The sequence below is a fragment of the Alligator sinensis genome, unplaced genomic scaffold, assembly GCF_000455745.1.
Source record: "Alligator sinensis unplaced genomic scaffold, ASM45574v1 scaffold38_1, whole genome shotgun sequence".
In the NCBI taxonomy this organism is placed as follows: domain Eukaryota; kingdom Metazoa; phylum Chordata; order Crocodylia; family Alligatoridae; genus Alligator; species Alligator sinensis.
This window is the reverse complement of record NW_005842179.1, coordinates 966,396-980,036: the sequence shown is the minus strand read 5'-3', so window position 1 is coordinate 980,036 and position 13,641 is coordinate 966,396. Positions and strand designations below refer to the sequence as shown.

Here is a 13,641-nt window from a genome sequence, read left to right as displayed (position 1 = left end):
AACACAAAGACCTGGAGATTGCTCACTGGCTGTTGTGCCTCAGGCAAGAGGTGTAGCTGCAGCAGCCCTGGGCATCTTTTATGCTGCCTCCAAGTGTTATGGCTGTCAACTGTAAGTGCTGCTGTGGCCCCACTCACCTGGATTGCTGTGGCCCTGCTGGGTGCCAGCTTCTATGAGTGTGCAGTGAGTGGAAGTAGCAAGTTGCAAAATTACTTGTGTAAAGAGCATGGCCCTGAGTGCCGTGAGCAGGTAGCCCAAATCCCTTGTAGTGGGACTCTCTCCAAAGAGCTGCAGAATGAACTATCCAGCCTTCGGGCACAATCTCAGGTATGGTGTCTTTCATTCTTTATTTTAGTGCTTTAAACCTCACTGAGACGCTTAGGTGAGGCGTGATTTCTGGAGTGAGGGAAGAGCAACAGCTATAGTCTGGTAAAACTAGGCTCCTATAGGGTCATTGCCAACTCTACTTATATGGGTTGATGTGAAGAATTTCCAGTCTGAAATATGAGTTGAGTTTTTTTCTATTATTTTCTCTGATTCTATCATTTATGAAGCAAATTCTTCTTTCTCTAGCATTTGTTTTCATGTCAATGGTTAGCAGAATACTTTGAGGTGAACAGTACTTTGATAAATGTAATATATTTGCCTCTACTGTTTTCATGTATTTCTATATATTGTCTATATTTTGGTCTAATTTTTTGTCATGCTGTGTGTTGGCAGATATTGCTTTCTCATGGACTTAAAAACCCGCACTTTCTCAAGTTGGGAATGAACTTGCGTATTTATAGAACTGGACTGAATGTGACATAAAAGGATTTTCTAACTGTAGACCATCTACCCATTTCAAATTAGAAGTATTCTGAGATCCTGCTCCCTTTTATCCACTTTATTGACTTTTCCTACAATCAGGAGCATGCTAATGGACCCTTCACTTATCAGGAGGAATCTGTTGATTGTCTAAGGTTTTGAGTAGCAACAGAGAATTGGCCTGTGAAAAAGGAAGTATCTGTGGTATGCTGCAAAACAGGATGTTCATAATCACTGACAGCTTAACACGCATATTCTAGAGTAGTTTAAATATGTATATCAGTCCTCTTTAAAAATGATCAAAAACAAAAAAGAGGACAAACCAAGTTTTTAGTCTGACAGTCAGCTTAGAATATTATAAACATACTCCATGTTTTAGGTGCAAAACCCAGTTTCTGGAGATCTCGTTTGTCAGCACTGTCAACTTAAATCCACTGAAGCCATGCTTCAAAGAAGCAAATATGGCAAGAGGAGTTTAGAATGCTGAACGCAGATAGTATGTGAGCAGAAGGCCCCTTTGTAGAAAAATCAGGGCCTTCATAGTTAGTGAGGATTCACAGGGAGTAAAGCAAATACTTCAGCATTTTCGGCTAAGTACAGACATTTGGGGAGGTTAAATCAGGTTCAAAATGGCTGTCTGATTTAAACTTAGCTTATTCCTGTGTTGACCTTACACTTACAGACCCGGTCTGGTCTCAGCGACTGGCAGTCTAAACCTGTAACAGAACAGAAGTTCTATGCACACAAACCAGTCTGAAAATTGAAGAACTTGGTTGATGATAAACCTGGATCTATGTAGTATCAGATTCATTCAATTTAGATCAACCGCCCACTACAGAACAGATGTGGACAAATTGGAGAGGGTCCACTGGAGGGCAACAAAAATGGTGAGAGGGCTGAGGACATGACTTATGAGGAAAGACTGAAGGAACTGGGCTTATTTAGTTTAGAGAAGAGGATACTGAAAGGGGATTTAATAGCAGCCTTCACACACCTGAAGCGGGGTTCAAAAGAGAATGGAGCACCACTGCTCTCAGTGGTGGCAGATGACAGAAAAAGGAGCAGTGGTCTCAAGTTGCAGCAAGGGAAGTGTCGGTTAGATATTAGGAAGAAGTTTCTTATTAGGGGGTAGTAAAACACTGGGACAGGCTACCCAGAGAGGTGGTGGAAGCTCCATCCTTGGAGGTTTTTAAGACATGGCTAGACAAAGCCTTCACTGGGATGATCTAGTTGGGGATGGTCCTGCTTTGAGCAGGAGTTGGACTAGATGACCTCCTGAGGTCCCTTCCAACCCTAGTTTTATATGAGTCTGTGATTCTAAACTGGTGCATGGAACTTCTGTCTACTTCCCCAGTGCAGCCCCAGGACTGGGAAAACCCGGTCACTGGCCAGAACCCTGGGGGTGCTCTTTTTACTCCTCTTTCTCCATACTGGTCTGCTTTTTGCCCCTCTGGTCCCTTGCTCCACACATTCCCCCCTGCCAGCACTCTCAACCCCATACCACAAGCTGCTCTGGGTGCAGCCACTTTTATCAGTGTTTGCTGCTGCCAGATCTAAGCAAGTAAGTCCCAATGGAGGGAGGGGTAGGAGGGATGAGGGTGTAGGTTCACTGGGGTGGTTATGCCTGCTCCCCCATCCCATCTGCAGGTCATGCCTGACCCCCCCCCCCAAGTCATTCCTGCCCTGCCCATCCACCCGCAGGTTGCACCTACCCTCACCCCCCCAGCCACAGATCATGCCAGCTCCACCCACCTCACCCATGGGTTTATTCTGGCCCCCCTTCCATCCATAGGTCATGTTGGCCCCACCCACCTCACCTGTGGGTCACACTAGCCCCCTACCCCACCCACAAGTCACACCTGCCCCACCCCTCATGGGTCATGCTTCCCCCCATCTCCCAGCAGGCCCCCTGCCACCTTCAGCTGGCTGGATCCCCAACCGGCTACTAGTCCCCCATTCCTGACTTACCTAGTTTCATAGTTTCATAGTTGGTAGGGTCAGAAGGGACCTGAGCAGATCATCAAGTCCAACCCCTGCCATGGCAGGAAAGAATGCTGGGGTCAAACAACCCCAGCTAGGTGTCTATCTAGCCTCCTTTTGAAGACCCCCCAGGGTAGGAGCGAGCACCACTTACCTTGGAAGTTGGTTCCAGCTCCTAGCCACCCTGACTGTGAATTAGTGCCTCCTGATATCTAGCTTGATATCAGGCAGCCATTTTGACCCAATTTAGCCTCCCCCTAAATATCTGCATTTAACAATAATAATTCCATGGTAGGGATACCTGGGCTCTTTAACCCTGGTCAGCAGCCAGTCTAGGAGTAGAGCCCCAGTAGAGTGACAAATGGCTGGCAATTCCTGTGACCAAGATCATTCCAAATGTATTGGTACCTGCCTTTCCTTTGGATTAAACCAGCAAGGCTGAGAGGGGACGTTGGTATGTAGGCAGCTCAGTGTCTCCATTTACACCACCCAGGCTTTTGCAACCTGGAGAGGTCACTCCAGCTTCACCTTATCTTTCAAGTGAGTATTACATTCAGTGAGCTTATGTCTCACTTGACATAAGTCTATTGTCTTGCAAGACAGACAGAAGCCTACCACAGCTCTTCCACTAGTTAATGTTTTCTGCTCCTTTCCAAAGAATGTAGTTGTGACTAAGGTAGACACAATCAAGGTGATTTTGTTTCTTCCTCAATCCAGAATTTTAAGATAACAGCCCTGGAGTTTTGTAGATTTATCTGAAATTACTTATATAGATCCATATCATGCAGCTAAGATGGCTATGACTTAGCTGCCACTTTTTCAAATTAACATGACCAGATTCAGGGGAGTCATTCTATTTCACATGTGGAGGTGCACAGTTCTCCTGTTCATTCAGTGTCCCAAGCCCTTCTATCATACTAGCAGATAAAGGGGAGACATGTTTTTTGGATCTGATTTGGATTTGAGTGGCGAGATGTCCAAATCTGTGATTGACTTCAGTGTAAAGTATGCTGCTCCCCAATATAGTGCCTGCCACACTGGAGCATACAGTCAGACTTCCTCTTTCTTGCTCTCCTCCTGGCCCTATGAATCTTCCCCTTGTGCCTAGCCAGTACACCACCTTCAACGGGAGTACTGTGCTTTCAGTCAGGCTTAGGATATGCCCTAGTAATCAGGGTACTCCTGTGACATTAGTTTAAATATCCTTGGGGTGAGGTGGGCTTGAAACCAAGATCTCCTATATCCTGAGCTAGAGCCTTAACCTGCTCAGAGAATGGGAGCCTGACAGATGGACTTCATTACAAATGATGAACAACACGTGCCCCTGGAGTCTGGAGGGGCACAGCGACCACCCACAGGTGGTGGTGGCAGCGGCGGGGGCATGGCAGTGGCAAGCAGGGAGCTCCCGCAGGCAGCCATGGCAGTGTTGGGTGGGGGGTGGCAAGCGGCAACTGCACACAAGCACCACCGGCATCACCAATCTCAGGGGGTGCATGTGCACCCATGTGCACCCCCTACACATCAACAATGTTATAAAATATGTTGTTCTTTGTCATAAAAGTCTAGAGTTTAGAGGACTTAGCCAAGATAGGAGGTGGGGCTGAGGTTCCTCATACACCCTTTGTCTTGAGGACAAAAAAATTAGGCACAACTGCAGTGGTACTGCACAGTCATTTGGTACTTGCTAAAGCAGTATGAGCACATAAAGCAAGTACTAAATGTGCAGTATGTGCCAGGACTGCACAGTCCCGGTGGCACATGGGTTGTTTCCGACCCTACTGCACAATAGCAACAAGCTACTGTGCAGTAGCTCATTACTGCTGCACAGTAGTAGCAGCATCGCAGCTAGTGCTGGCCAATGCTACATTGCCATAGGGACAAGCATGTCGCCATAGCTCATTGCTACAGCAACATAGCATCTCGTGTAGTCATGTCCACTGGGCATGTCTACATGAGACACTTTACTGCACAGTAGACTAATTTACTGTGCAGTAAAGCATCACCATCTATACATGCAGTTGCTTTCTTTGCAGTAAATTAATCTAGTCCGTGGTTAATTTGCTACCTCAAATGCAGGTAGCAAATTCACCGAAGAGTAGTTACTGAAGAGTAGCACTCATGTAGATGCAAACTGGGAGCAAATTTGCTCCCAGTCAGCCCCAATACAAGGGGACCACCCGCAGGCTAGCCCCAGGGTCACACGGCTTGGTGCTTCTCCAGTCTTGGGGCTGGGGAGGCTCTTTGCCTGCCCCAGCCTGGCCCTTAAAATGCTGCGGTGACTTTGGGGCCCTGAGCCACCTGCAGCCAGCCTCTGGGTGCTGGGTCCCATACCAGTGGCCCCAGGCCAGCTGCAGCAGCCTGCCCAGGCCCCAGCACTGGCCCCGGCACAGCCCCACTGCCTGCCTGCTTGTCCCATTCATTGCCCCTGTGCTCAGTGCTGCATGCACCTGCCCAGGCCTGCCAGCACCTAGACTATCACACGGAGCCCCTGAAGGCCAGTGAGGAAGCCACACTGGTATCATCCCCAATGACACACACTGCCTGCTGGGGACAGAACTGTCCTCAGGAGGGACCACAGACCTCATGGTGCTGTGGGGTGAGGTTGTGCTCCTAAGCCAATTTGCCTGGAGTGAGTACTCCAACACTCATATCTGTGAAGGCTTGTCAGGTTGCATGTAGGAGCATGGGCATGACTGGTTGGCGTACTAGTGTTGCATAAAGATCAAAGCCTTGTGGACACAGTGGGTTAGCATCAGCAACTACAACCTCTATTTGGGGGCTGCCTGCAAGTCCAAGCCCTCTATGTGGCAGCTGGACTAGATCCTCACATCCCAGGACCCTAGCCAGAGCTACAGCATATATTCCAGCATGGGTGGCCTGCCCAAACCTCTGCTGTGGCCTGGCAGCCGCGATGAGACATCATCAAGGGAGGGCCCCTTGGGGCACTAGGAGACCATCCCGCCACGGTCCCTGCCCCAGCATCATCCAGCAGCTCCAGCAGCCTGGGCGAGTGCCTGTCCCACCAGCTCTGGGTGCACAGGCCAACCTAGAAGGACAGTTTGGCTATGGTACCACCAGCCCTCAGCAGCTCCAGCTTGTCCCAGGAGGGGTCCCTGCCCAGAGAGCCAGGCACTGCACCCCTGCATGCCAGGACACTGTTGGGAGCCACACATTGTCACTGCAAGCAGGGACAGACTCAAGCCAACAGGCACACCTACCATGCCTAGCTGGTAAGCTCTGCACTGGGAGAAGGGCCTTCCCCTTTCCTCCCCACCCCTGTCCCTGCCTCTGCCCCTGTCCCTGCCCCGCTCCCCTCCTGGCCTAGCTGTGCTTCCCCTGGCCCCTGGAGTTCTCCTCCACAGAACACAAGGAGGTGGAAGGCAGTACAACACTTTGTGGGCAGCTTGTGCCCACTCACTAGGCTGGCACAGGCCTCTCACATACAGAGAAATGTGTTGATGCCTGTGGTGATGTTGTCCTTGGTTGTGGGGTGCAGGGATTTGTAGCATAGGCACAGGTACCCCTCCAGGTGGTGGTGAACATTGTGGAGCAGTGTGGGCTTTCCTGCCACACCATTGAAACTCAGGGTCCCATGCCCTGTTCTCAGGTGTGCCTGGGGCACCATGTTGATCAGCAACAGCAGTGTGTAGTGGATCAGGCACCCCTTTGTCTATGCAAAAAGCTCTTCATGGTGTGTCTGGGACACTCAGCAGGGTCATGCTTGGGGTGCAAAGCAAGTGTGGGGCCGGGGGGGCAGCCACAGGGTGCCTCTCCAGAGATGCTTCCTGAGGCGAAGGCTGGGGATGTCACCAGCTCCATGTCCCAGTTGCCTGGGAGCCTCTGGCCCTGTGAGCCTGGGCACTGTGGGCTTGGCAGCAATGGAGGAGACAGTCTGGCCTGCAGGAGGAGTGGTGGTGGGGAGGGAAGAGTGAGTTTGGAGCCATGGCAGTAGGTGCTGCCAGGAGCCAGGCCTGTTCCAGCCTGGGAAGGGGGTGGAGAAGGCAGACTGCCCCCGTGGAGTGAGCGGGGATGGCAGGCTCAGCTGGTGCCTGCCTGTGCCAGGGGTCCCTGGCTGACTTACCATGATCCCTGGACACCTATGCACACAGAACACCCAATCTGAGGCTGGGCAGAACACAACCCCCTGGTATAGTGCATGTTATCTCAGAAATGTTGCAAACTCTCACAAACAGCCTCTTTCTCCTGGCTCTGCAGGTCCTGCAGCTGCATGCAGGGGAGAGGCACTGGCTGCACATGGGGACATGCCTTCAGGGTCACTGTCAGTTTCAGCCGAGGCCCTTCCTATGTGTCAGCTGCGGCAGCAGCAGACCCAAGACTGGATCTGGCTGCTGGACTGGCTGGTCACCATGGTGGAGGAGTGTTCTGAACTCGCAGGCCTGGCGAGTAGAGAACATCATGCACGATTGGGAAAGGGACTGGGAGAGGGACTGGGCAGACCAGGTGTTCTGGGACAGGCTCCTGGCCCTTGGGGAGAGGCATATGGAGGCCCAGGAGTGACAGGCTGCCAGGGTGTCCAGGGTAGTGGAGGCCACAGAAGAGAACTGTTGGGTGCTGGACACCATCCTGGCCCTGCTGGTTGCCTTTGTGCCACCCACTGCTCAGCCCCAAGCTGCAGCCCTTCCTGCCCCCTGACAGCTTCCCACCACCCAGCTGCAAGCCCCCCTGCCACCCAGCCCCCTACCTGGGCCCTGCCCCGCTGCTCATCCTAGTTCCATGTGGCCCTGGAGCAGGATCTGCCTGCAGTAGGGCCAGCACCATGTGCAGACCCTGCTGGCCCAAACTGCTGAGTGCAGGAGGGGAAGCTGGCTGCACTGGCAGAGCAGTGGCTACCCTCATCCCTGGGTTAGCCCCCTGCTCACTGGCCTCACTGTGGCATGTGCATCCATGGTGGTGTGTTCAGAGGCCAGGGTGCTGGGCACCTGTTCCTGGACTCTGCCCCCTAGGAACTCCCACCCCACTACCCTCCACCCTGGGAGGGCACACTGAGCACAATGTACATAGTCTTCATGGGATGGTTGGAGGGGCTTTGTGGTTCAGGAGAGATGGGGCCTGCTGTGGGAAAGGGATGGGGGAAGGTCTCTGTTTTTGGGGAGTGAGGGGCTCTGTTGCTGGGAAGGGAGAGGGATGGGGTCTGTGTGGAGGGGAATAAAGTGTTTTTCTGAAAACTGTCCACATTGAGCATGATGCTGGAGGTGTGTAGTGCAACTGGGGTTGAAAGGCAGGTGGCCAGAGAGCAGCACATGGGGCTGGCTTTTGAAGATCACCCCTGGGTGCAGGGAGCTGGGGCCATAGCTTCCGGCTCCCTCTGGCTGCTGCAGGGGGGTGGTGCAGGGCTGGAAGAGTCCAGGAGCAAGCTACTTCCAGGAGCAGCAAATCTGCTTCCAAACGGCTGCACATGTAGGCGCCTGTCCAAGGCTGGTTTGCTCTGCAGCAAATTACTGTGGAGTAAACCCATATGGCACTAATTGCACATGTCGATGCCCCCACTTAGAAGTTACTTAGGTACTGCTTCTATTTTGTAGAGATAAAATAGGATGGAGAACAGGCTTTTCAAGCAGTGCCCAAATATGGATCTCCTGTCTAAAACAATGTTAACTTGTATATGCTTTGGATGTTGCTAACCATCTGAAAACTTCATTAACTCATTTGTTTGTTCCCTGAAGGTTCTAGGATGGATTCTGATAGCTGGTTTCATGACTTTAGTACTGATTTCCACATGCATCAATCGCTGTCGTTCTCCAATCAGTTTTCTTCAGCTCAAATTCTGGAAAATATACTTGAAAAAAGAACAGGAGTTTTTTGATAACAAGGCCAAAGAGCACGCAGCCAAGATGGCGGAAAGAATTGTGAGCTGCTACTTTGACTCTACTGAGCTAGAACCATTTTACACTCCAAGCAACAAAGCCTGGTGGCAGATCTCATCTTTGTATGCCTTTAATACTAAAGAACAGTATTACAGCATGATACACAAGTACATTAGCTCAAAGAGAGATGAGAGCATCAGATCGGCTGAAGGAGACATGTTCCCTCCCATTCTTGGGTTTGTGGATGAGGCTGAAACACAGGTTCCATAATGACCTGAACAAATTCTATTCTACTTAGAGGTATTAAAATGTGGTCTTGTTCCATCCCAGTGGACCACAGAAGATGCTGTCGTACCCGTAAGGGGTCGAGTGGTATAACTTATTTTAGGATAGACACGCAGATCTTTGAAGCAAGCTTTTGTTTATTAAAAAGAAGAAGAAGAAACAGAGTATACTCACAAAATCCAATACAGCATGCTCAAGCCTTGTTACTTCTTATGCGCAATTTCTAAATACACCCTTAAAGATGATGCCTGGAGCAGATCAGCTAAGCTGTCGGTCGTGCACTACCCGCAAAGCTTCTCAATTATCTGTTCCCCCAGCAGTACGCTTCTATGAGAACCCTAAGATCTGCACACTTTGCTTAAATTTGGGGTCAAATTTATTCGCATCTAAGCGGAATTTAGGACCAAATTTGGATTAACCTTTACTGTGACTGGCTAATTGTTAGAACATTTTGTGGTTAGCATGGTGAGTTGTTAGCTTCATTTTGTACCTCATTGTGGTGAGATACCTTTTTCACCTCTGACCTTAAGAAGCTGATTTTCTGGCCCTCTCAAGCAGTTGATATGGAGGAAGGAAAGAGAGAGGAAAGAAAAAAAAAGAAAAAAAAACAAAACAAAACTCCTGGAAGAGTATACTCTAAGAGGCCTCGCCGTCGCTGAGTTGTTTCTTCATGGTTTGTCAGGACAGGTGTTTCATTGCTTTGACAATGTTGTGAAACCACATGTTTCCCTGTCTTGGTGGCTCAGTAGCAACTGTGCAGTCAGAACACTTGGGTTTCTCTTTTGTCAAGTTTGTACCTTGTTTCTGTACTGTCAGCAAAACTGTAGGTATGGGTATCACAGATGCTAATAAACCCGTTTCTGCCCAGGGCAGGGGGTCGGACCTGATGATCTGTTAGGTCCCTTCCAACCCTAAGTAATAGGATACTATGAAACTTTTTGGCAATTTTTTAAAAATATTTTTTTTAAATGTCTTTAATAAAATGTAGATTTCTGGATGGCCATTTTAAAATATTTTTTTCTCTAAGTTTTCCAGGTTAGGCTTGTTACATAGCCTAATCTCATCAGCAATGTTTTTTTTGGTGCTATAAGATATTATAAAAAATGGCAAAAAAGTCTTGCATTGGCTAGTTTCAGAGCTCAGGGTATATGGCAATTTAGATACCCATTTTACATGAAAAATATGTTTTGAAAAAGGAAGGAGCAGCAGCATAGGTTTTGACTAACAGTAGTGGAGGAGGGTGTTATGTGTACCTTGTACCACTGAGCAGGGAACACTCTAATGAATTCGTACTGAGGAATTTGCTGGTAGCACTGAAGTGAAGGAACAAGGGAAAAGTTTAAGAACACAAATCAGAATGTATCCTAGCATATTAGTATTGATTTGACATGAAAATATGTCTGAAAGGGTAATTAAATTGTGGACCCCTTTGTGTTTTTTTTGTCTGTGAGTTCCCCAGGCCAGAAATATTCCCTTTGTAAGCATGTTAACAGAAAGCATTTTGTGGATGCTACCAGAAATAAACATGATGATCTTTTTTGTAATACCAGCTACATTCTCAGCACTCAGTAAGTAATGACTCTGTGAATGTAATGAAGTGTTCGTACAGAATTTTACTAAGATAAAGCATTCCTATTTCCATATATGCTGGGAAATTTGTACCATTATAATGAAACTAAAAACTCCCCTCCTGGGAATTTCCATTTTCTTTACTGTGGTCTGAGATTGGCTGTGAATTGCAACACACATTTTATACTGGTTCCTTTGCTAAAAGCATGAGACCAAAAGGCCACTGAATCAGCAACAGCACACTTCAAATCTACAATCAGGGTAAAAAAGAGCAGTGCATTTCCAATACTTGCTTTATTTTGCCTTCTGTATGGAAGCAAAATAAAGTGAGTATTGGGAAAGCACTGTTCTTTTTTATTGTATGAAGAAAGGTTTTTCACATTACCAGTATGAATATTTCTAGCAAATAAATATACTTAATGATATTATTAAGAAAGAATCTCTAAACAATAATGGCTGTCAAGGAGGTTATATCTTAAAAAGTCTAAAATACTGTAAGAATTTATTAGTAACCAGATTCAAAAAGGGGTTAGAAAAAGTCATAGAGGACAGGTCCATTGGGAGCTATTAAAGAGAGCAATTAGGAATATATTTTTTGACATCCCTAAATCAAGGATGGTTGATGCAGTAAGTTTATGACAAGAGATGGATTACTCTCCTCGTATCCTGTTCATATACTCTCCCTTTAAAGTATTTTCTAATTGTCACTGATGGAGACAGGCCACTGGGCTAGATGGACCTTTGATCTGACCCAGAAGGGCACTTATTATGATGTTACATAATTGAGGATACAAGTTGAACATGAGTGCCCTTGAATTGCAATCCTCCTCTGAAAAGTGACTTTGAATGGCACTTACCTTGTTAGAGTAAAAACTATTAAAGCCAGATTCGATTCCATCTATTAGACACCTAGATGGACCTAAGTGTGATCCTATTCCACCCTGTGCATGTCCCAGAAAAGTAATTAATGAAGAATATGGATGTGATCTTCTACCTGCTTTTTGTGACTTCAGTTTAAGGCTAAGATGCTGGTGTGTTACACTTTTCAGGAACTTCAGCATAGTAGAGCAGGATTACACTTAGGCACCTAAGTTCACTTAGGCTAAAAACAGACATTGCCAAATGAAGCAGATCAGTTGTGTAGGCACATCCATCACACCAAAATTTGTATGGCCTCGCAAAGGCAATGAATGTTGTGACATAACAGGCTTTTGGCTGTCTATCACTTTAAGGGCTGGAGAAGGGAGCTGCCAGCTGGCTGATGAAGGTGGCCATTTTGGGGAGCTCTGTTATAAAAGCAGAGCAGCTGGTGTGTAGCTGCCTGGGGAGCAACATTGCTTGGTGGAGTTCCTGCTCCTGGAATATCCTGGTAAGGGCAGAAGCTAGGGGGTTGGCATGGAGGCTCCTGGTTTGCAACATGACCTAAAACTGCACCCTGCCAGGATAGGGAGGCCTGGTGGGACTGCTGGTGGCATGGCAGCCCCACTTAAATACCAGGACTGATCACCTCCCTGGTGTAAGGGAGGTTGGGGTGCCTAAACCCCTGATCCCACCTTTGGGTGGGTTACTAGGAGAGTTAGGGGGCAAGGTAAGCTTAGAAGAAGTGCCTGAGTCCCATAGGGTTTTGGACCCTGGAGGTGGTTGGGGTGGAAGACCCCAGGCCCTAGTGTAAGGGGTGGGGTTGTGGCCTGAGAGAGGGGTATAGTGGTCTGGTCAGGGGCAAAGTAGGCACAGAGTTGAGCAATTGCTCAGTCCTGTTTGGGTAAGGGTCATGGAAGAGGCCCAAAAGACCATGCCAAGGCTAACCAAGGGGTGGAGAGAAAAGCCCAAGGATCTCTGAGTAGGGTGGTGGGAATGTGGCCTGGATAAGCCGTGTGCAAGAGACCGGGTAAGAGCCGTTGGAGTGCAAGAGACCCTGGTGAGAAGGGAGTGGTGTGTGGCCCAGAAGGGGGCAGTATGCAAAAGATACAACTGTGTACCTAGTTTGGCCTGGCCTTAAGCCAGAGTATTATCACACAGGGGGACATCAGTGAGGCATGGGACATGTATAGGGATGGGTGGAGCAAATAAAAGATATCAAATTCACCCAAGGAACCTGGTCTGCCTATATCACCCATGGTCATTTGGGTGCACAAAGGGCAGCCTCCTGCCTATTTTACATCATAGCCATTTACCAACGAGGCAGGCAGGTGAACAAGGCGAGCGGTGTGCCCGGAAACAGGGCGGGGCCATACTAGTACCAGGCCTGGAAGCTGCTCTTGTCACAAATACAATGCTTGTTTCTACCCTTAGACATCTAATAAGTGAAACAGAATCTGGACAGTAGCGCATACTGAGTGCATAATTAGGGCAGTAGAAGTGGGCAGCAAATAGCTTTCCTATTACATGGGAGAAACAGGTATGACTTCTTTCTGTGCCCCAATCACATCAGGAATCTGAATTTAGGGCTCCCAATTTAGTGTATATTAAGTAATCTGTACTGATTTGTCTCTCGGTTTTCATACTAATGGTGTCCTGCTGGGGAGTAGGAACATTACTAAATTCTTGAAAGATTTCAAAGGATAGGAAAACTGCTTATTGCTATTCAGAATGTGATTTAGACCCTGCAAAGATTTTATTTGTAAACTGAAAAAGACATTAAATACAAAGAAACACTGTTTATATCTGTTTTGACTTACTTAGAGACTTCATTTAAATCCTGCATAATATACTTAAGATCAGTTCCTGAGGTGATGTATATGATGCTATGCTATGACAGTCTGAAACTATATGACAATCTGGCCTTTAGTTGTCAGTAAGATTATCACATTAGTCAGGCCTCAATTTACACAGTATTTTTTTTTAATGGTTTCAGTTATGCACGGTCAATTAATTGTGACCCTTTATTTTTGTACACAGTATGGATTCACTTTTACACAGTGCAGCATGCTCGCCAAGATACGCAGATGTGTCTAGAATCAGCTGGTCGCTTCCCACTCCATCTCCTCCACACTGCTCTCAATGTAGCTGGTAAGCGTGTTGTGTTGTGGTAGAAGGAGAGTGAAGAGGGAAGGGGCATGGTGAGGGGCAGATCAACTCCTGCGGCGGTGAGAGAGAGAGTGGGGCAGGCGCTGCCCAGTGGCAGGCTGGGGCGGGGGGGACAGAGCTGCAGCTTGTCCAGGAGGTGTGGGGGGGG

The 13,641-nt window shown here is 48.0% G+C and overlaps 1 protein-coding gene across 1 annotated transcript in view; it reads left to right on the top strand.

The window, feature by feature from the left end:
- Positions 1-8,882, top strand: part of CALHM6 (calcium homeostasis modulator family member 6) — a 9,064-nt gene extending 182 nt beyond the window's left edge. Inside the window, 2 exon segments of the mRNA XM_006026170.2 lie at positions 1-327; positions 8,472-8,882. The exon segment at positions 1-327 is cut by the window's left edge and continues 11 nt beyond it. Of these exon segments, the coding sequence (XP_006026232.2) occupies positions 1-327; positions 8,472-8,882 (738 nt within the window).
- Positions 8,883-13,641: the final 4,759 nt, after the last annotated feature.